The sequence below is a fragment of the Haliotis rufescens genome, unplaced genomic scaffold (assembly GCF_023055435.1).
Source record: "Haliotis rufescens isolate VD_foot unplaced genomic scaffold, xgHalRufe1.0.p SCAF_50, whole genome shotgun sequence".
In the NCBI taxonomy this organism is placed as follows: domain Eukaryota; kingdom Metazoa; phylum Mollusca; class Gastropoda; order Lepetellida; family Haliotidae; genus Haliotis; species Haliotis rufescens.
The window spans coordinates 2,902,773-2,927,499 of NW_025964224.1; the positions used below are offsets into that span (position 1 = coordinate 2,902,773).

General features: G+C 38.5%; 1 protein-coding gene across 5 annotated transcripts in view; it reads right to left on the reverse strand.

Annotated features, from left to right (window-relative positions):
- LOC124120964 (cyclin-dependent kinase-like 5) overlaps window positions 1–19,866 on the reverse strand; it is a 67,767-nt gene extending 47,901 nt beyond the window's left edge. For 3 of the 5 annotated variants that reach the window (XM_046483901.2, XM_046483902.2, XM_046483897.2), the window contains exons 1-3: window positions 18,431–18,819; window positions 5,496–5,589; window positions 5,178–5,212 (exon numbers count right to left, since the gene is read on the reverse strand). In XM_046483901.2, the coding sequence (XP_046339857.1) occupies window positions 5,178–5,212; window positions 5,496–5,559 (99 nt within the window). In that variant the 5' untranslated portion in view covers window positions 5,560–5,589; window positions 18,431–18,819. Of the gene's footprint in view, window positions 1–5,177; window positions 5,213–5,495; window positions 5,590–18,430; window positions 18,826–19,847 lie in introns of those variants that run through there. The other 2 variants (XM_046483899.2, XM_046483898.2) reach the window with 2 other exon arrangements.
- Between the last annotated feature and the right edge of the window lie 4,861 nt (window positions 19,867–24,727).

Genomic DNA, 24,727 nt, shown 5'->3' on the forward strand with positions numbered 1-24,727 from the left:
AGAAGCACACCTCACTGTTACAACAGCAACCATGGTCAGATTACCGCTATTGACGCCTTGAAACGAACTTTAGTTGACAGAGAATGGATACATATATCATAAATGCCATACTTTGACTTGTTAAAAGTCATATTTGTTGTAGTTTGACGATTCTATGTCAACATGTAGTTCTCGCTATCATGTGTGCAGGAGCCTCGATGGTGACTGGTCAAATTGATCCATGTAAAAAAAATAACTGGCAATAGCGATCAGCTGCACCAAAGTGCTACGCTTAGGGTTATTATTATTTTACATATAATTCGTTAAAGCTTCAGCTAAAATAACAAAATATTGGAATATATTATTCCTGATAAAAAAATAGTTTCAGATACAATTTTTCCCGATCCTTGCATCAAAATCCTTTAACATTATATCATTGGGTAAGTTTTAACCGAATCACCAGTAGAATCCAAGAAAACGTGTGTACAGCTGATTGCTGTTTCCGGCTTTGTTTACGAGAAAATACACAAGGTAATCTTAATCCATGGATTTAAAACAATGCCTAGTGGGACAAAAAATACACTGTAAATGCTAAATCAACATGTCTGGTGATTTTTTTATCTAAAAATTTCAAATTTGTACTGACTTAGTATTCGCTGAACATGCTGAAGGGGTACGGTGTAATTTTTTTCTGCACATAACATTCCAAAAGGTTTTTCTCCAAAATACGATTTCCGCTAGAGTGGTTTTGCGCATTATACTTGGATGTGCACTATACTTAAGAAAATATGGTACTTGAATCTGTACTTTACTAAGAAAGTGTTATCTCAAATGTAATATTTGTTACATTTGACCACTTTCTAAATGGCTTTGTAAGTTCATGTCAGAGATATACTTATGTCAGAAAGGGATATATTCTTTATAGTTGGATATACTCATGTCCAAATTTGGATATGATAAGTGTATGTTCAAAATTGACAATTTTGGTCTGTTTTAGTTGGTTGGTTGAGGGTACACACACCTATCTATACATCTTTACCTAAACAGTCGTGTCTCCCATGTCTAACAGATGTGCTATGCCACTCAAATATTTTTGGACAGATTCAGAGCATATTTTCCAGCTGACAGCTAGTCAAGAAATGCAAAAAACCTCTTGCATAAATATTTTCAAACAAATAAATGTCAAGACAGCAACATCATGCACGTCGAGATGGTGTTGTGACTGTTGCTGCGTCTACAGCACAATCCGGGCAGGTAAAACATTGATGCTATTGTACAGAACGCGCCACTGGCTCACACTGTGAGACACTTAGACAAAGTGTGGCCCCAGTAATGTCAAGCAGATCCATAACATGTACAATGTCTAGGTGACTAGGCATGCTGGCATGTATTGTTTACAGTCAATCCAATATAGCACTCGACTTGTATAGCTGCAGATTGTCGTCAAGAGGGGCAGGTTACACACTGCTGTGTGTTTTCCGTGCTAGTCACTCATCTTGTCATCCAAGACATTAAACTTCGAAGCTGACTTATAAAACAATGTTGTGAAGAAATAATGAAATCAATCTAGACATGTTACAGCTAAAACTAGTGTACTCTCCATACCCAGGAACCTTTACGCCCATCCAGTCCTCATTTTAACTGAATATCATGGTAAGAACATGGCATGGGGTTCTATACTGACCTAGACATCCCTCAGACGTTTAAAGGATTCTATAACTTCAGGACAGATACACATATAGGCTTACCCAGTCATTGCTGTCATTAGATTTAAGGAGATCATTAACGCCTCCATTTCCCTATCCCTCACTGAATATACATACCAGTAGAAGTAAGACATTTCTACTTGCTCAAAGGCTAACTATACATGGCATAACTGGAGACATATAGGTCTATGCAAGTGCCTATCATTTACTCTGCCAACCCTGGTCCTAAAGGATGAGGAATGATGAGACCTTTCAGGCCCACTGAAATATCACATTTAAAAGTTCCATACAAATTTGAAATACATTCTGTATATACCGCTGTCTATAAAGCGAACCCCCTGTACAAGCCTTCAAATTCTGTCACCTGTCACCAGCACATACAAAATCCTGACATTTGTAGTAAAAACGTGTTTGTCTTCTGCAGAAAAAAATTACATCGTATCCCTTCAGCAAATTCAGTAAAACGAACAGATCATAACAATTAAACTTGGTCAATACAAATTTTGAAATTTGAGATAAAATATCACTAGACATGATGATTTACAGATTCAATTGTATTTCCTGTTCTGACTGGCATTGTCTTAAATGCCGAGATTAAGACATGAAAACTCTTCAACCCTGTGTATAAGACGACAAAAACCTTGAAAACCCTTAATTCTAGGCACGAAAAACTCGCCTATACACAGCGATATACAGTATATTAAAGTTATCAGACATGTTCAAATTGCTAACAGCTGGCCTTATTTCTTAGTCTTGGACTTCTGACATGATCCAGTACATTAGTAAAGCTAGACTGACAAGACGTACGTATTAGGGCTGGGACGATACACCAACTGTGCAATCCGATATGCATCACGATACCTTTTTCACGACCTGATACATATCACCATACTTGTAAGTGCTCTTATCTGTGGTGTGTAAGCAATCTTTTCATAGACAGGATAGTCAAATACCTGGTACACTGATAATTAACAGTTGGCAGTGTCAAGTATGACCCAACAGATTAAAATATTTACTTTTTCGCAACTCATTTTCACTACTAACTAGTGTTTGATGTTGCAGCCATTGAAGTAAACATTTAAGGTATGAATTGATATTTTGTACTTAGTGTGATAGAGGTTGATAGATGTATTGGGAAGTAAAATATCGCGATTCACCGATGCATCAGTTTATCGTCCCACCACTAATACATATGGCTCAACTGACATGATCCCGTACATAAATAACAGCTAAACTGATCCCGTACATAAATAACAGCTAAACTGATCCAGTACATAAATAACAGCTAAACTGATCCAGTACATAAATAACAGCTAAACTTATCCAGTACATAAATAACAGCTAAACTGATCCCGTACATAAATAACAGCTAAACTGATCCCGTACATAAATAACAGCTAAACTGATCCCGTACATAAATAACAGCTAAACTGATCCAGTACATAAATAACAGCTAAACTGATCCAGTACATAAATAACAGCTAAACTGATCCCGTACATAAATAACAGCTAAACTGATCCCGTACATAAATAACAGCTAAACTGATCCCGTACATAAATAACAGCTAAACTGATCCAGTACATAAATAACAGCTAAACTGATCCAGTACATAAGTATGGCTAAACTGAGTTAAAAAACAAAACAAAGAGGAAATCAAACTGAGCAACTCCCGTTCCCAAGATGCTTTTTTCATGTTGCTACTGTCTTTGTCAACATCCCTTTGGGTCAATGACATGGTAATATTAAAATATTTGGAATATATTTCTTGAAAACCTTAAAACCTTTTTGGGCACATCATTACATTTAGCATTAGTTTAAATTAAAAAAAATATAAGTGTTGAAATGAATTAAGACAAATTCTCATGTATGATACCACAATATTGATTTCTGATTTTGCTCATTCTCAAACTGCCTGGGTTCTGACACCTTGTCCTTAATGATCCAACTGCCTGATCCATCATCATATTATCGTTAATGCAAACCGTCGTGACACAACATAACCCTCTTTCAACGTAATGTCATCCAGCGACTGTCATCCCACCAAGCTGAAGCCTACAGTTTCCCATCTCAAAATACCAAGGTACAGGAATTTCAAAGGTGACTACATTTTACCAATGTGAACAGTATTACTCTCTCCCAGGGACCCACCATGACAAGGTTACTTCATGAACTCTCCTGATTTGCTCATAACTGAGTAAGAACCAAACAATAACCAACACAGCGATGCCACAGCGATGCCACAGCTATCAACAGCGAAGAAAACTCCTGGGTACCTAACATTCTTAATAGATATGAATCAACAACTCAAACAAAATATTTTACTTGCTATCGACACAACATCTCAACCTTTCCCGTGTTTAATAATGCAGGTTAATGTTGATCTTTTGATCCCAGTTTTCTGTCAATTTTTAAGCCCCAGGATTACACAAGCCGTGAAGCAGGCCTTACGTCAGCTACACCTTGACTTGCACCTCTGCACTATGTATTTATTTGCTGCATTATTAAGCAGCTCAAGTATACGCAGGCCGCAGAATCTACTGATGTTTCCACAACAATGGGGCACCAACACAGACCACTAAGTGATGCCCTCCCAACAGATTAATTGCCTCTAGATTGGAGATTGATTTCTACACTAACTAGAGGTGGAACAAACTCCCTCCACACCACCAGTGACGTCATACCAACATGCTACTGCTGGTTTGACATGGGGAGAAACTGGGAGTTGAGGCTTCCACAAAGCAATCGTAGCGCTACGACTGTCGTAAGTCTATGTTACAGTATGGTAGTTACGATCACCTTAGCGCTAGGATTGCTTTGTGCAACAAGCACATCAGGGATATATGCTGTACTCTACCTCCACAGATGAAATAACCTTAGGAACATTCAAATCACACAAATTCACCCCATCCACAAAAAATCTGTCTTCAGAATCGGGGGATAAGTGAAAAAGAGAAGCAGAAAGAATTTGAAAAATTGGGACTTGTAGGGTGTCAGGGTTGGGGACCAGAGAGGGTTCAGTGGGCAATGGCAAACAGGGAGGGTGTCAGGAATGGGGACAGTGGATGGTGTCAAGGATGGGGACCAGAGAAGTCTGTGCAATGGCAAACAGGGAGGGTGTCAGGAATGGGGACCGTGGAGGGAGTCAAGGATAGGGACCAGGGAAGTCTGTGCATTGGCAAACAGGGAGGGTGTCAGGAATGGGGACCGTGGAGGGTGTCAAGGATGGGGACCAGAGAAGTCTGTGCAATGGCAAACAGGGAGGGTGTCAGGAATGGGGACAGTGGATGGTGTCAAGGATGGGGACCAGAGAAGTCTGTGCAATGGCAAACAGGGAGGGTGTCAGGAATGGGGACCGTGGAGGGAGTCAAGGATAGGGACCAGGGAAGTCTGTGCATTGGCAAACAGGGAGGGTGTCAGGAATGGGGACCGTGGAGGGTGTCAAGGATGGGGACCAGGGAAGGATGAGAAGAAAACAGACAAAATATACATACCTTATGTCGGCATTTCAAGACCACACCGTAGGCACCTGAAAGTATACAAGAAAGAAATTATGTTCCAATACCATTCTGAAAGAAGTACTGATAAAAAAACAAGGTCCAAAACCACAGTTCAAAATTTCTTCTTTGACTGACTTCTAATATTAAGTGTAGACCAACAAAACCATTATTCCATATGTCATGACAAAAGGATAGTCTGAAATATTGGGAAACTAGAATAAAATGTGAATTGTCTCCATTATACTTATCGACAGTTCACGAAGTCTGTGATATTTAGAAGAATGTTCTGATCAATGGCAGCAGCTAACTCACCTTCACCTACAACCCCCAATATTTCGTATTTGTTCATCACATAGCAGTGTTTTTCAGTTGGCATCCATACACAAGATAGACCTCCTTAGATGTTCTGCAATAAATAAAGAAGACATGTATAAGAGCAAGCCTGTCACGATAGCCAAAGCCACAACATGATCTATGAATCACCTTTTTAAAAATATAACAATGAAACATTGTTAACAATAACAATAGTATATGAATTGCGCAGTACAACACCATAGAGATATATTACACTGATCCGGCCAAGATTCCTAACAGAGTGTCAGGGTAGGCAAATTGGGACAAACGGGTTATTTTCTTCAAAATTGGGATTTTGTTTTTTTCAATGTTTTACATTCAGTTTTTATTGTTTTTAAATTCAAAGTTACTTTTACATTTCATTTTAACATTGCTTTCAATGCAGTAATAAGGAAGAGAATATATGGATGCCAACTTCTTTATTATGAAGAAACACAATGTTTCGGAGTATATGCTTACTCCTTCAGGTAATGGGTGCTTATAGGCAGAGAGTATATATATGTACATGTAAGGACAACAAAAGTAATAAGATAACAAAATGTGGAAACTTGTCTTTTGCTGATCACCCATCAGCGGCAATTATCTGTCGGCCCCCCTTGTTAGTTTCCACCTGTGGTTATCTTATTACTTTTGTTGTCCTTACATGTACGTACATATACTCTGAGTGTCTGCCTATAAGCATTCGTTCATCTGATGAAGGAGTAAGCATATACTCTGAAACATTGTGTTTCCTCATAATATAGAAGTTGACATCCATATATTCTCTTCCTTTATGTGTATCACTTCTACATGCCTTTCAAAGACACATTGCAGTAATATTAAACTTAGCATCACATCCTTTTCCTCTTTGTGTGTAATGGTCCTCTTCTCAGAGAAATACCGGTACACTATTTTACAGACCATCTATCATGTCTATCACCATATAAACATTTCCAAAACATGTTCATTTTCAGCATGCATCTCATTTGTACGTGTGGCATGTTAAGGAAAATAGAATCCATATTTAACAATTCTTCCCACAGAAGTACAAGGTGTACACAAAGTACCTCTACATGAGGTACACACTATGTCTAGATTGCCATAGGTTCATGCTACAGATGTTGGTTCCTGGACACACTGTAGACAATGTGTTAGCTGTTTGGCCATGTTGAATACAAAGTCTCACTTCCAAAGGGTGCTTGTTCCAAGTTAGGAAGTATGTACAAATAATAATTTCATTGCCGTTATTTTACCAATATCACTTCAATATGTCAAGTAAATAATAACATAAGGTTTATACTAAATCATGGGAGAAACAACCATCATACCATTAGATTGCTTTATGGCCAAGCATTTGTTTTAAGAAAGTCAATGAAATGATCCAAAATCATATATTTATATCTTAATTCATTTTTGTGGTGGCAGGTTGACACATTGGACATACATGAGGCATGTGAGCATGAAACATTTAAGAATTGACCTTCACTTTGTGTGAGTTCATTGGAGTATGAACCTTCATAGAGTGAGGGCCAAACTGTATGACATACAATGTTTTGCCCTCACTAAATGATCAGAAAGAACGTATGTATGTTTTCGTGGTAGGAAATTCCCAGGGGTTTCCCCAGGAATGTGGAAGTAGTCCGTCCGTGTTTACATCAGTTCAAGAACATGGTCTCGTGAAAAATGTATGAACGTCAAATTGTGTCGTTCATACACTTATGAATGTCAATTTCGCGGTCATGTGACCGACCTATCGTCCAATGGAAAAGCCGTATATCGTGTAAACTTCAAATTAAAAAATTATTTGAAATATGATGCCTTCCCTTAAACGTAACACAGGCGACACAATGAGTGGGCGTGAGTCTTTACAGATGGGAACAGTATGTACCGGTAAGTTATGTCATGGTGTCAGTCTGAGGTGGGAGGAAAGGTAGACAGCATGCATGTCCCAGACACTTACAACTCTGGCCAAACCCACCATTAGTGTGCGGTGTTTACAAACCTAGAAACATAATCAGGCCGAATTTGTGATCTGAACCCACAATCATAGGTTTTTCTGTCTCGGGGAAATTGCAACCCTTGAATAGACGACAGGGCCACCATTGGCTCCAGCTATTGACAACAGCACTGACAACACTGAGAATATCGGGGAAGAAAAGGGAATAGTACATGGGAAATCTGGTTAAATCCAAAACTACTTCATGTGCTTTTTTCTTCAAAATTAACACAAACTTCATGAACATTACCGGCACTTACCAACTTGGGGGAAACTATAAATCAGGTCCTTACTTCACCATTTTCACTATATTCAAATCATTTCTCCCAAACACTCAAAATTTTAATTAATTTTTAATTCAAAAACCACCAAAATTGTGTGGGTCAAAAATGTCCTTCAATCTTCACTAAATCTTTCCCACTATCAGCTCATTGAAATATGAATGACCCATGAAGATCTGGGGTAGAATAGATCTTCAGCAACCCATGCTTGCTGTAAAAGGCGTCTATGCTTGTCGTAAGAGGCGACTAACGGCATCGGGTGGTCAGGCTCGCTGACTTGGTTGATTCATGTCATCCATTCCAAATGCGTGGATCGATGCTCATGATATTAATCACTGGATTGTCTGGTCCAGACTCGATTATTTACAGACCGCCATCATATAGCTGGAATATTGCTGAGTGCGGCTTTAAACAGCAAACCAACCAACCATTACAAGTATGACTGTTGAAATGACTCTGAGCAGGTCTTTTGAGTCTCAGTGCTTGCTGGAGATAGGCTTGGGTTACTTATGGAGCTATGGTTTACATTCAGAATGACCTGCTTGAATCAAATGCTGAATCAATTTTGGTACTGAAGTTATTGGTAACTAGTCTCATTGACATTTGAGAACTCAACAGAGTGGATTTTAGCAGCTGACTGCATGTTTCATGCATGTCATCCCATCCCAATTGTGTAGATTGATGCTCATGGTATCAATCACTGGATTGTCCGTTCCACCCTCAATTATTTACAGATCGCCGTCATAATACAAACAAATCTTTTCAACCTGCCAGGTCCGCGTTGCACTCTGCGGCCAACAATCCTGGACTCTGATCCCTGTATCAACATCACAGTATATTACCCATGAAGGGGAAATCCGCCAGAGGCCAGACCATGGAGGTAATACCCGTGACAAGCTTATCCGGCACAAAGGTGGCACACAAGCAAGTGAGGCTAAGTACAATATGAAGTCAACACCCCTCTCTGCCCTGCCCTGCCCCGACCTGACCATGAGCACTGACAACTGCAGGGCATCTATAATGTATACCAGATCTGCCCTTGTTACCGTACAGGTCAACACGATCAACAAACACAGGAGCCTGTGGCTGAACCCATGTTGGCTACCTGTCTGGATGTGCACCCATTCCAAGATCAGCAATATCATGTATTATTCACAGACAAAAGGAAAACTGAAAACAAGTTGCCAGACATTCTAATATAATGCTATTGCAACCATGGTTACCAGTGTTGGATTAGCAGATGCTCACAATCAAACCTGGTATTAACATGATTAATATTTATCCTCTTAAAAGTCAGATTACAGCACTGCAGTGTTCTAAACTGGTTCAGAGCAACAGAGCTCCAGATAACTTTTTAAGCAATTGAGTTTTTACTCTAGGGTTTCTATTTTAATTGGGTTATTACATTTTCATTGGGTAACTAATATTTTTTCACTGATCTATTTATCACTCTATTGGGTATTTCCCCAAAAGTGTGACAATTTTAAGATTTCAAAAAAAAATTAAATAATGTTTTTGATGTACACAATCATGATAACTGTTGTAAATAGATAGGCTTGCCTTGGAAAGTATATAAGCTAGTAATCGTGTTTCGTAAATGAGCTCTGTTGTACGCATGCTGAAAAACCTTTTTGTTTTTTTTACATGAGCTGTATTTATACATATGAGTATTTCATTTAATGCATGCGTTTCTGTACGCAAGTTAATTGAAAGTAATTGGGATTTAAATATTTGTGGGGGATATTTTACACATTTACGATGCTTATCTGTTATTCTGGAGCAAGTTGTCCACAGGTAAAGTTCCAGTGATTTGTCAAGAATCATGTCCGTGTCTTACCACATGTTCAGCTGATCACTGGCAAAAAGGTACTCTCCCTTTTCAGTACCAAAGAAACAAGAAAAATAATAAAACAAAAAATATTTTTTTCTTTCCAATTGCCCCCTTCAGTTTCAACACGGTCAACAGTAAATTATCATGAATATTGCTAGTTGAATAAATTGATCATGGGAAATCACATATTAATACATAAAGATTGTCATTATCATGATTATTTCTTCACTGCCAATACTATTATTACTAAATCAGGGATTTATCTAGACTTGCTTTGAGGCTCATATTCAGCAATGTGTGCAACAAGTATCAGTAAAAATTCGCAAATTGGAATAAAACATATCCCATTTCATGATGTTAGAGGTATACTAATGTTTTGACTTTGTAGTGATGACTACATGTATCAACAATCGAAAAGCCAATGTGCAAACTGTATGAATCCGCGTAGCGGATTCTTACAAAAGTTTGCACATTGGTTTTTCGATTCATACCTCAATGAACCGAAAAAAATACACGGTCAATGCTTATAATTAAATTCGACAACATAAAACATGTTTTATCTACAATAGTTTAACCAAAAACAGTTGTATATATCAACACGATAAAAATGACGAGATTGATAAACATTCCAGGTGTAGGAATACATACTGTGGCGTGACATGAATCAGGTGATTTTTTAATTTATGCATATAAATTGACACGCCTACACTGTCAGTAGCCAATCAACGGAGAGCAGGATCAAAACAATGTTCATTGGACCTGTCAGTTAAGACAAGAGGCGAAAATAACTGCAACAGTCAGACTGTAACGAACTGGAAGAAATATGTCCGGGAGAAGGCAGCTGTTTCAAATTTAATGGTCAGTTACTGCCAGATTCAAACATTACTTCCCTGATTACGGTAAAACACAGTTGGAAAAATGCTAGTTACTAAGTTAGAAAGGAAACCCGAATACATGAAAGTTGAACCGAGGCGAGCAGAAAAAAAACAGGCGAGCGAACCTGCACGTTTGCTGTTTCATTCATTCTCGGCCTTCGGTTTCAAAGGTTTGTTTGGACAATGAATATGCATGAAAGTCACTAAATGTCCTGTGCATGACGATACATGTGAGCAGAAAGGGAATTCCCTCGACTGTAATATTGGGATTCCCCGACATTCCGAAGTAATAAAAGTTGTGCGCCTCGGTGGGCGTGGCTTAATTTTTTACTTTCATTGGGAAATGAATGCAATAACACGTGACCAATTCAGCTAATCAGAATACAGAAATTTCAATGAACACAACGAAAATTTAATTAGAGAAATATCATGATTATTGCTTAGTCATTCCTAATGTATCAAACAACATGGGCTGAGTATTGCCTGGAATTGTATGTTGTGACACCCAAGTCATATTGTGATACATACTTCAAAAGATTGCCCTTATCATACATGTTTTATTCCACTTTCGAACTGCCCCTCATTTCTAAAGACCAAAGAGTACCATATCTTGGCTTTTCCCAATATGATGCGAACAACTGCAGTCAAAAGTCAAGACCACCATTTGTAAGGCATAATCAAGGGAGATAACAGCGTCACAAATAGCAGTAGCAGACTAGAATTATGATTCATCTGAGGGTACGAGTGAGTGAGTGAGTGAATATGGTTTTACGCCGCTTTTAGCAATATTCCAGCAATATCCAGTGATATCACGACGGTGGACACCAGAAATGGGCTTCAAACAATGTACCCATGTCGGGAATCAAACCCGACTCTTCGACGTGATGAGTGAAAGCTTTAACCACTAAGCTACCCGACTGCACTCTGAGGAAGATGATAATTTATTTCATTATTGATAAAACCCAAAGAAATAAACTTTGAACATTTACTCAGTCTCAAAATACCAACCCATTTGAAGGTATGCCACGGTAATAATAGTGTGCAGTCTTACAGACAACACTAAATAATATTCTTATTTGGAAAATCAAGTACTTTGTCAGTTTATACAAAAGTTGTGACCCATTTTCTTGTCAATTTTTGCAAGTTAATCATAGCTTAGTTTAACATCTAACATAGCAGCATAGCGTACTGAAAAGGAAGGGTCCAAATAAACAAAGGAAGGCAAGTGTGCTCCTATGAGTAACTAGGTAATAATATAAAACTAAATGTCATCTATTAACTTAGTTCTTCAGCTGCCATCATAGAGCTGGTTTATTGCTGAGTGTGGCAACAAACAAACAAACAATTAATTAAAACTTCAGTAAATATGCCTACAATTATACAATTGACTTCACTGTCAGGAACTCTTCTTTATTCCACAGAACAATCAACCCGTGACCTCAAACATGACCATGGGTCAGTGAATCCCCCATCCATCCCAGCTGCCGTAGCCCCACCGGTCAGCCCCATACATCATGTACACTGCCCATCGTCCCAGCTGCCGTAGCCCCACCGGTCAGCCCCATACACCATGTACACTGCCCATCGTCCCAGCTGCCGTAGCCCCACCGGTCAGCTCCATACACCATGTACACTGCCCATTGTCCCAGCTGCCGTAGCCCCACCGGTCAGCTCCATACACCATGTACACTGCCCATCGAAGCACAGGGCAACAATCACAAGTCAATATACAGGTCTTCAATTATTCAGCAGTATTGTGGATCCTACCTGGGCTAGATATGGAGGCAAGTAGTGGAGCAGTCTGGTGAATTATCTATAGAGTGTGAGCTAAGACAGGGCGATATATTGGTGTTATGTCATTGTTTACTGGGCTCGACAAGGGCCCGGTGACATCTGGAGAATGTTACTCTGTCTGTTTGTTTGTTTGTTTGTTTGACGCTGCACTCAGCAATATTCCAGCTATATCATATCTGACGCACTCTGTAAATAATCAAGTCCGGACAAGACAATCCAGTGATTGACATGATGACATGCATCAACCAAGTCAGGGAGCCTGACCCTCCGATCCTGTTAGTCACCTCTTACGACAAGCATAATCGTCTCTTAAGATAAGCATGGGTTGCTGAAGGCCCATTCCAGCCCGGATCTTCCCAGGTAGAAAGTTACTGTCACTACGCTTCTTATAGCAACATGTTGTAAGTTGAATACCATTGTGCTGAGGACACCTGAGGAAAAGATTGACTCCAAATGTCTGAAAATTGATTCTCCACATCATTCACATCAAATAAATTATATCTTTGCATATTACACACTGTTACCATGGTTACAGTAGACATCAATTTTCACACATAAAAGTCATGTAGACTGAGTCAGGTACAATTCAAGAAGAAAGAGTGACATTTCCTTGTGGACTGATTTTACTGTTAGGTAGATGGCAATACTGGAAGCAGGTAGTTTTTGCAGACTAGTGAAAATGTAATTTTATTTCTAATTTCGTAAGCCTGGTAACAGTATTAGATCAGCTGATCATAACAAGCAATACAGACCTTAAATAGATGAATCAAAACATCAACTTAGCTGTTGAATTAGATTGTAATTCATATATGGGTCAACTCGGTCGGTAAAATCGGACGTGCTGTCAGGCACGGCATGAAAGCAACATGACTATACTGACTGATCAGGACATATTGTTATTTACAGCTGTTATTATGGACAACAATACAAGTTGGAGACAACACATCAATCTGTTCTCTGATCCTTGCCTTTTCCTAATATTTGCCTTACTTTGTCAAACATACTCCATGCTCATTGAACACTATCCCAGAAACATAGTGCTAAATGGTGGGTTGGTTTGTTGTTTAACGCCGCACTCAGCAATATTCCAGCTATATGACAGAGGTCTGTAAATAATCGAGTCTGGACCAGACAATCCAGTGATTGATATCATGAGCATCGATCCATGCAATTGGGATCGATGACATGCATCAACCAAGTCAGTGACCCTGTCCATCCGATCCTGTTCGTCAAATTTTACGACAAGCATAGGCGCCTTTTACAGCAAGCATGGGTTGCTGAAGACGTATTGGGGATCTTCATGGGTCTGCTAAGTAAATGGTCTAACGAAGGTTTCAAGTTGGTAAAGTTGATTACCCACATTGCACCATGTGCACATTATACAAAATAGTGAAAGAATAGTGACAATTCCTTGAGATCATTTTTGATGAAGATGGGTGAAAACAAAAGTTAATTTCATAGAATGCTTACAAAGACAAGATTGTGTGCACTGACACTGAAATGCCCAAACTAAGGTAGTGTTTGGCAATAAGCATGAAAATCAATAAACCAAAATGTTAAAAGTTATTATATTGCTATAAGGCCATCAGCAATACATATATTGCAATACAGCTCCACGAATGTGTATCAATATTTTACAATACATTGACCGAAGAATTAACATATAAATATATTGAATATATCTACTATCTTGAGACATTTGAATGGACTTGTTCCTATCAAAACAGTGCTGCTTACTTTACTATTCCAGATTGATGACGTAGTCTCGTTTATCCGTACTGTCAAAACCCATCTCTCATCCTGGTGCCTGGCTTACTGAATGAAGCAGTACCATTTAAAGAGTACAAATATATAAAAGTTGGTACCCAATACTTATTGCAATACAGCTCTCTATATTGCGATATATTGCAATAAATGTAAGTGCCAGTACGTCAGCATAACTACAATGTGTTACAATGATGGAAACAAGTTGGTGGGGAAAACAATATACATGTAGAATGTAGAACCAGTCAGTTATAACAGTTAAAAACTGAACACATAAACATCTTAGGTCCCTGCTAACAATGGCTAAGGCTAGAGGTTATATTGTATGTTGCATCTACCAATATTACACATCAAAGACATGTGATATTACAATCTTTTCACAGTTTTCATAGACACATAACACTGACATAAATTCTATTGAACAGTTACAATCAAGCCGGTATTATGTGTTTCTCAGCCCCCTGGGGTCTCTCAGCCTGTCTGCCAGGGCAGGGCACCACTTTAAAGTTCATCTATTTGCCCGGTGCAAACACATCTAGCTTATCAATTGGTTATGGGGCTTGATCCTGCCTCCCATAAGAAGAATTGAACCAAAGTATTTCACAGATTGTTATGAAGGATTGTGTACTATGAGGTAGACCATGTGGTCGTGTACACTATAAATGTATATTGTGTGTATTTAGAAAATACTTAGACTAACATGTAGTCCCAAAATATAATTATGTAAAAGATTAAATAAAAGTATTTCTAAAACGGAACCATACAGAATTAACATGATTAAAGAAAACTAAAGTCTCCTAGCTGAAAAGGGGATGAGTGTGGGCTGCTGGAGCTAATAAGGGTATGTGTCTTGGCTGCTGGAGATGTACACTGACATTTTGTCACGGAAATAAAGTTATCTTATTTAAAAATAAATATCTACAAAATAACAAAATAAAAATAAAAATGGAACAATCCTTAATTTCCTACAGCTGAGGCTACCTACACTTGCCAAATCATTCTAGACTTGAGTTGGACTCCTTTTATATTATTGGCTCTAGGATCTGGGAGACAAACTACTGGTGATGAGAAGGGGCTCAGAATGGAATGAGTTGATGAGAGCTGTTAAACATGTTAAATATATGCTCTGTAGTCTGTACTATGAGAAACTAGAAAATATCTTTCTGTTTATTGTTGCACCTGCATGTGGGACCATGTGATCTCTCATCACACTCATTAACTCACCGTAAAAGGCGACAAACGGGATCGGGTGGTCAGGCTCGCTGACATGGTTGATGCATGTCATTGTATCCCAATTGCATGGATCGATGCTCATGATCCCAATCACTGGACTGTCTGGTCCACACTCGATTATTTACAGACTGCCGCCACACAGCGGCTTATCTAAGATTCCAAAGTACCCTTGTCCAGAAGTAATTTAACACTGACTTCAAGATTAAAACCCCTTCCTCTATATTGGTCCTGTTATCAGTGCACTAGACATGCTAGAACTCACTTCTGCATATCAAAATCATTAGTTATAATTTTATAAACATGAACTGGGATTTTATTAATCAATTTTTTTAATTTTAACTGTGTTAATTGACATGCGCTGCCAATTTCGGGCTGAATATCGACTTCTAGATAAATCCCAGTCAAATGTAATATCCAATATGCATATCCCCAGTGACAATATGTTTGAGTGTTTGTTAACTAACTCTGACAAAGGAATGGTCATACAATGTATTACAAAAGGTATATTGTTCTGCTGCACATAAATGGACGTTTTCATTGTTTGGGTACAGGTAAATCGAGTTGTACAAACAACTACAGGTTTGATATTATGACACACATTGCAAAAAATGATAATTGCTGAACATACTGTTATTTCACAGGGGTGGAATTGGTGAACCAGTGCATCACTAATTTTCATGTGATAATACAATTTGTAATACCGTTTTTTGTATCGATACAACTCGTATTACAAGACGATACACTTGCTGAAATATTTCTTACTACACGTTTCATTACCCCAAGCGTCAAATATCGCAAAATGTCTTGCAATTAGTTCACTACAAAAGCTAGCTGCTACAAATAGCGTCTACAGCTTGCGTTTCCTTTTTAAAGTGCTCTGAAATATTGCAAGACATTTCCAGGGACATGATGTAAATATGTGTATTGCGACCCATATATCGCGACGTTGCTGTATTGTTTCACTGCCATGTACTTCATTCCAAATATATTTTACAAGTGAGTTTTTAAAATATAAAAGAAGTACTTTCCAAATAAGCTACTAGCAATGAAAAGGAACATTGGAATGCATATACCATGTATACAGGACTAGAAAGTACATTTTTTTAGCTCTGATGAATATTTGTCTTTAATCATTTTCAAATCAAAGCACACTTGGCTTTGACAAGAGTGAAACCTTGACATGGAACAATAATAAATACACATCCCCTCTCAGCTCTGGCAGCTCATACTTATCAACATGGAACAATAATAAATACACATCCCCTCTCAGCTCTGGCAGCTCATACTTATCAACATGGAACAATAATAAATAAGACATAACATGACAACTATTGCAGATACATTGAACAATGACTATACTGATATAGTTCAAAGCCTGAGTTAGATTTCTCTTGGGCAAGCCAACTTAGCAAAAGGTTTTACAATTGTGATTATAATGATCATGATCATATGTTCCAAGTAATGTCTCTATAGCTGGAATATTGCTGAGTGTGGAGTAAAACAACAAACCATCCAACTCCTGTTATGCTGGTGAACATGTTCAGACAAGTAACCATGGTAACCAGGGATGCAGAAGATAAATGTCATTATGAGAAAGTATCCAGCACTACAATCTTAAACTGATATCTTTTTAAGCAGCGGTCATGGTGCAAACATTTACATTAATTGTTTGACAATATTCATTAATATTCAGATCCCTAGTTCTCATTATCTGAACTGTGTAGTACTCAGAAAGGAATACCAAAACGGTGAAATTTCCTGCATTTACTGCAACATTGTTTAAAATGTTAAAAAGTGTTCTTCAAATGTACTATCTTGACAGTGTCACACTTGCATGATTGGTGAAGAAACTAATGACAAAGATGGCTTCATGTCTTTATATTTAATACCATAGGCCATAAAAATCCCAAGTTCCTTGTATATGCCTAAACATTATTTGATCCTTTTAGTATTAGGTTAAGTGAAATAAATCAAAACTGGTTTTCAAAGTTGAGTAAAGTTGATGAATATCATCCTTTTGTCAGTTTATCATCATGCCATGTTGATGGAAAAAGGTAATGATGGTTCAACTTGATCATGGTTAAGAGTATTATATAAACATGTTTTGTTTCATGAAAACTATGTGAACATATGTTCTTTATCATGTTCATACTAATTACTAACACTAGTTAAAAGGTAACTATATCATGTCCAGAGCATTTTTCTATTAACTTGTTACAATCATATTGGAGATCTCTACCATATCCATATCTGTGGTCAAACTAGTCAAAACAAATCAATAATATGTTTTTTTGGTGTACAAACATCTTAACTGGATCATGAAGAATAAAATAAGATCCAGGTAACTTGTTATCCTGAGTGCAAAAGCAAAACGCTAGATAAACATGAAAAAGACCACACAAAAAATGGAATGTAGGACACAGAAATATAATCCTGAATTTAGAATCACTAAAGGAATCATTTGTGAACAAGGTACAAGCATATTTAATGTAAGAAATATCCTGGTTGTTGTGTGCTTTGAAATGCTATCTGTAATAATGGTACAAGATCACCATATTGCTTCTATATATCTTATAATTAATGATGTGTTCATACCGAAATTTCAACTAATGATAACTCTACAGCTCTTTCAATTACACTAATTAGCATATTCTCATGAACAGGGGTGATAATGCTTTACAAGTAAACGAAACATGACTAATTTAAGGAACTACTGGCATATTGCTATTATCAAGTATATCCCTGGATTTAGAAGTGTCATAAGAATGGAAAATGTCTAAGGAATGACCATAAAAAGTGATTAAGTGGTTGAAAAACACACTTTCACTTAAAAAACAATATGTTTGATCATAGGGCAGGTGATATAGTCCTAATGTTAGAGGTGTAAAAAAACTTGATCCTATGGTCTAATATAAGTATTGCAAAACATGTTTGAAATATACAGATATATATTTTATGAATTGGTAATATTGCGGGTTGATTAACAGAACATGTATTAAGCAACGCACGAAATGGCAATGTATAAAAACGTCTTCTAAATTTCTCAACGACCATGATTTTCCTATTAAACGTAATGACCAACTATGACTGACTCTAGGGGTACTGTACTATCAGAGTAGAAATCTATGAGCTGTACTTACCCGATTTAGTTTGCTGAAAATGCACATTTGAAATCAAAATTCCAGTAATGCCGAGTCCACGATGACTGTCAAGAACAGTTATCCAAAATCATTCATACAACAACCCACATGGTTAAAAAAACAATGAGGTGCCCTATCGCCACAGCGCCAGCGGTATCAATGGAATGTTAGCATTTGACGTAGTTGATGACTGCATTTCACGGCATAATCCATCAAAATACAGAAAATATCACTCTAAAACACTAAGAATACACAGTCCAGGACATGCAAATGTTCAGAATGGATATACAACGCTGAATAATTCAAATTGATCTAATATTCTCACAGAAACATGACACTTCAGCGTGCACAGCCGCCATAATATTTTCCTTGCCAACCTGCCCACAATCCACCGCGTCCATAGCAAACTTCCGGTGGGTGATCACAAAAGCGTGACGGACTGAAAGTTGTAAAGACACTTATTTTAGTGATCTATGGTTTGAACCATATACTGATTATACTCGTTCTTTCTATGTGTAATATTTCTCAGCTGAAATGTTTCTCGTTAGCTTGCAATTGAAATATTCATGCATTCATTCATTTCCTTATTTTCCGAAGTTTGCCAAACCGATATTCTATATAGATCTACAAGATATGATCTGCACATATGTTGTATATTTAACTGAACAAATTGTATATTCAGTCGAGTGAAATAACACTTTATGTCGCGACTACTTTCATTCTGCCTCCATGACACAATGGCCATGAAGATCAGCGAGACTATACTTATAAACAGAACACTCATCTTCTCGTATAAAACAACTGCCTTTTCTCTTCTGGTGGTCTGAAAAAGTGAACATTTTGCACTTTTCTTGGAAATATGAAGCTTTTCAGGTGAATATGTTGTGGTATTTAACCAACAAAAGCCAAATATATTATCTCTACATAATTTTATAAAAAATACACCTAATCCCATGATTTTAATGATTTTAATCATATTTTTTCACAAGAAGTGAACGGGATTGGGGGACAAGTTCTTCAAACTTAGATTGCCCTCTCCCTGGTATTTACAAAATTTTACAATTTCAAATTCAATACAAATGAGAGAGAGAGAGAGAGAGAGAGAGAGAGAGAGAGAGAGAGAGAGAGAGAGAGAGAGAGAGAGAGAGAGAGTGAACAGTTCTTTACACAAATCGTTTAGTTGTACATATATACTTACTTACTTACTTTGGAGATTTAACGTGCGCTTTCCGACTGATGCGTATTTCGCACACGGAGTGTACATATATAATGTTGTACTGCCTTAAATATAGCTTCTATGGACCAATCAGATTCCACCTCACAGATTCACATGCATTTGCTTCAAACAAAATGGTGGCGCCGTCAAATACGATCTGATAGACCATCAAGATCTATATTGTGATAAAAAGGTTCTTACTTCGCGAAGTCACGTGAGCACCTTGATTAAAACATGAACAGATTTGGAAAATATCTGTTGACAACGAGTTGGTGGTGCAGATGCTATTCAAATCCTGCAATCGACCGAACTCATGTCATGACTGCATGACAGTTTACGAACCGGATTTCGATTTCGGTGCGCGATTTTGATTGGACTATGCATTGACTCGTTAGTCCAGCCAAAATGTAACTCCATAATACCAGCCTCGTTCAGCAACAGACTCGATTATTTAGAGACCGTCGTCATAGAACGGGACTATTTCGGACATCGGCTCCGAGCAATAAACAAACAATCCAAATACTCGAAACATTACATATATCATTAACATCATGACATGGTACTTAAAAATGATACATGGTTTTAACATACTTTCTACACCAAGCCGACATGATTCATGAAAGTAATGCTGGAAAGATTCACAAACATGCTAGGGGGTGCTCAGACTGAACGCACAAGGCCCCACCCCCTGCAAGTACGAGGGACGCTTCACGATAACTTATGACAGCTCTTCTTGGCTTCTTGTTAGGCCATAGACCGTCCTAAGTAGGCTCGGGATTCACATCATGACAAATACAGAATTTATAGCGTAGCGCCGAACAAACACTGGTGACGTCGAGTGAAGGAACGGGGCTGTACGGGGCAGGCCTGTACAGAGGTAAGTACATTCATGGGTTGTATATTAATTGTTCAAAGTAGTTGGTGTCCTTGGGGATCTTCTACTTACATACATATATTTACTGTAGCTCTGACAATGCAGGTTTAGTTTTATTTAGATAAATATGCAATAAAATACAAATGAAAGTGAGAAGTGCCAGTTCCTGATATCTGTGCATCCCATTCACTTGTTTGGAAACCCTCTTTTTTGTGTGTTACTACACAAGTGCAGCTGACTGTGTAAGAGGAAACAAAACGTTTTGGTAACAAAACTGACATATTTTGTCTGGTCAACATCTTTGTTTGTTTGTTTGTTGTTTAACGCCGCACTCAGCAATATTCCAGCTTTACGTCGACGGTCTGTAAATAACCGAGTCTGGACCAGACAATCCAGTGGTTGACATCATGAGCATCGATCCATACAATTGGAATACGATGACATGCATTAACCAGGTCAGCGAGTCTGACCACCCGATCCCGTTAGTCGCCTCTAACGTCAAGCTTGCATAGGTTGGTGAAGCCCCGGATCTTCACGGGTCTGATGTACGTCAACAGAGGACAATAAGTTTGTTATAAGAAGTGATTAGGCTGCATAATTTACATGTTCAGTTTCACGGATGAAGTTTACATACATCACGCAGACACGTGGGTCTGAATCGACAAGTGCCCTACTCTTGAAATGACACGTGATAGGGCGGCGTTAAGCGCGTACCAGCCTACCAGGGTCTCATTTCATTTCACGATAAAACTGATGTTTACTGCAATGACGTATAACACTTTACAGGGCCACGCGGTCTACTAAACTGGCCCGTATCGTGTATTTCACGTCATCTCGAATAACGGTAAAACCATTTCCATGTTCACATGATAAACCCCTTCAGTGAATACAAACAAATATTCCAATATTTGTTAATAAACAATATGTGTGTGTGTGTGTGTGTGTGTGTGTGTGTGTGTGTGTGTGTGTGTGATCGGTTAATTTGACTAAATTTGAAGTGGTTAGTGAGCGATATCACTAAATACGTGCGCAAGGAAAAGAGTCCGTTAGACAAGAAACAAACCGCATTTTAGTCATCATAGAATGGAAATAAATTTAACGTTGACGTGGTTCATAATCAACCACAAACCACCTCAAAATTTAAAACAGAATAAGGGTATCTCCTAATTAAAAGAAATCAATTATCGAGAAGTTTACTTTCCTCAGGTTGCAATACCGATTGTTAAGTTCGTTTTTTATACATTGGTAGCCGTGATCTGACTGAAAACATGTTCAATGCGACATTACCGTTTCCCACACAATCTTGACTATAGTGCCCTTGGTCACATAACTTACCGTTAGTATTCAGAAATACTTGCACCATGGTGAGGGCGTGCAGGTGAATCCAAACAACCCGTCCTATTAAACACCGGGGCATGCAGTCGCATGTAGGTGATTAACAGGTGTTGGAAGCGTTACACCACAGGTGTTTTTTCGACGAAGCAGCGGCCATTCTACAACCCGAACCGCCATTATATACACTATTAAAGGGTGGAGGTAAAGAATGACTTTTCATTCAGAGTGATTATAAATGAATAATTCTTCAACCCCCGCCGCGAATGTTTTCTGAAGATAAATTATTTTGTAATATTATTTCGTAATCGGAAAAAGTCAGGCGTGAAATTGCTATACACTGTGTCGTGTGAACGATAATCACTGTCTCTAGAATGAAACATTTGCTATATTACTATCAGTTGGAGACAACAATATTGCTTTCTTTTCGGGTGATTGTGAATTAATTTCCTGTGAAAGTTGCTATTGCAAACAATCACGTTTGCTAATGCTACACTGTACGCTCGGTGTGAAAATATGGATTATTCTATTGCGTTACATGACATGGACAGTCAATAAAACGAAACTGATATTAATGACCGGGTTTTACAAATTGGACGCAAGAGGTGAATTGTTTTATTATATTCTATTGATTATTGATTTGAAAGATGCAGCATCAAATTATTATTTGATTAAGTCCTGAAGAAATATCTCACATTGTACTGCACGTGATGGACGTCTGCAATGACGTGATGTACTCCGCAATGTTGCAGCTCCACCGCGACGTCCTGTGATGAATCAAGTCAGGGCCAGGCGAATAAAACCAGTGGTCGATATCACGAGCAACGATATACGTCGTCGGATTCCATCACACACAATTAGCCAGGTCACACACAATAAGCCAGGTCACACACTGAACCACCGTATTCTCAAAGTATGTTTATAGTTGACTGGTATATGCAATACCAGTCGGGGACCTCTTGTAATCGGACTAAGGCGTGTCTTCACCATGCAATTTCATCGATCATGGTTGACGATGTTTTCACACGTGTATATATTATGTTCAATAAGTACTGTGTTCTACAATAATGTGTAGCACTTAAACCTCAACTGAACCTTGACCCATAGGGGGCGTGGCCAGTTGTAGGCAATTACGACCAAGGAAGATAATTAAGTCAATCGGACAACGCACGGTACGGGATATTAACTTTCCGTCACATGCTGATTATTGAACCCTTCCGGTCAGCCGTCCATGTTTGACCACCGGCGCGTGATAACCAATGCTACATTACCTATTAACGGCTGACCACACCAGCTCCAAATATACTATATATTTGTACATGACAGAAGGATTCCTGTCTGTGTAATTTCTTCCTTCATCTGGATTGTTGTTTAATGCAGAACTATAGATTTCACTTAATGGATATATATATTTTTTGTTTGGTTGTTTGTTGTTTAACGCCGCATTCAGCAATATCCCAGCTATTTGACGGCGATTTGTAAATAATCGAATCAGGACCAGACAACCCAGTGATTGATATCATTGAAAATTGGGATACGATGACATGCATCAACCAAGTCAGCGAGGCTGACCCCCCTATCCCGTTAGTCGCCTCTTACGACAAGCATGGGTTGCTGCATAGATCCTGTACGGATATATCTGTACAATGGAACCCCGTTAACCCAGAGTGAGTTAGTGAGTGTGTTGTGTTTAACGCCGCTTTTAATAGTATTCCAGTTATATCACGGCGTGTCAGCTTAAAGTGGGAGGAAAGCCCGAAGTGATGCAGGTCTCAGACGTTTACCACTTCGGTGACACCCACGAGCACGGGTATGGTGCGTTCATCCAGAACCCGTCAATACAGAGACATCGGCCTCGGGACTATTACAGGGAACGTCCATATATAATGAGAATTGACGATGTCATGTAAACTCACCAAGATTTGTTAAATCGGACGATTTCACTTCGAACGGTTGCGGATGGATTAACGGGGTTTAAGTGTACATCTATGTTGTCATGACAACCTGAGGAGTCCTGTGCAGAAGAGGTCATCAGCATCGAAAGCTTCATCCTCGATTATCCAGTGTATTATATTCTTCCTGTATTATGATAGATAACCTGAACCCGCTCGCCATCAAAGCTTCGTTTCTGAATTTCTTTTATCACTCCAGCTGCACATAATTTCTCTCGCTCGTGAGTGTAATTTGATTGGACGGCTATTTTTTGCGTCATGTAATTTGAATCGGGCTCAGATAGAAGATATTGTAGCAAATGTGTGCATGTTATTTATATAATAAAATGGATATATACTCACCGCCAAAAGAAAGGCGAATACCCTACATGTTGGCTAATGTATGAAGAGTTACTCATAATCAAGTGGTATTAGATTGGCTTGATGCACAAACGAACATGCTGTTAGCGTGAACCGACGCTCATGAACGCTATAGATCCTGTGATAGATCCTGACTCGAGATGCACCATTTGTCTCGTGCAGGATTAGCATGTAAAGTTTGGAAATCACGGGCAGCATATCATGATAATAATAAAGTCACTCTGTGGTAACACTTGACTGACTGTTAGTTTTGTCATTAAATGGTACACATTGGAAGATCTTTCTTTTGGCTGTGAGTATATATACGAGATAACCCAGGATGCCCATGCTTGTTGTAAGAGTCGACTAAAGTAGGGATCGGTTGGTCATCCATGGTGTATCAATGTCGTGGAGTAGATTGTTGCCTTCTGTCACTGGTTGGCCTGGCCCAGGTTATGTACAGGCCCCCGTGATCTTGTTTGAATATTGCTGACTGGAATTAAACAGCGTTCACTCACGCATTCATTAAACCTCGTCAGGCTATACAGATTCACTGGGACATCGTGCAGGAATAGCTCTTTGTA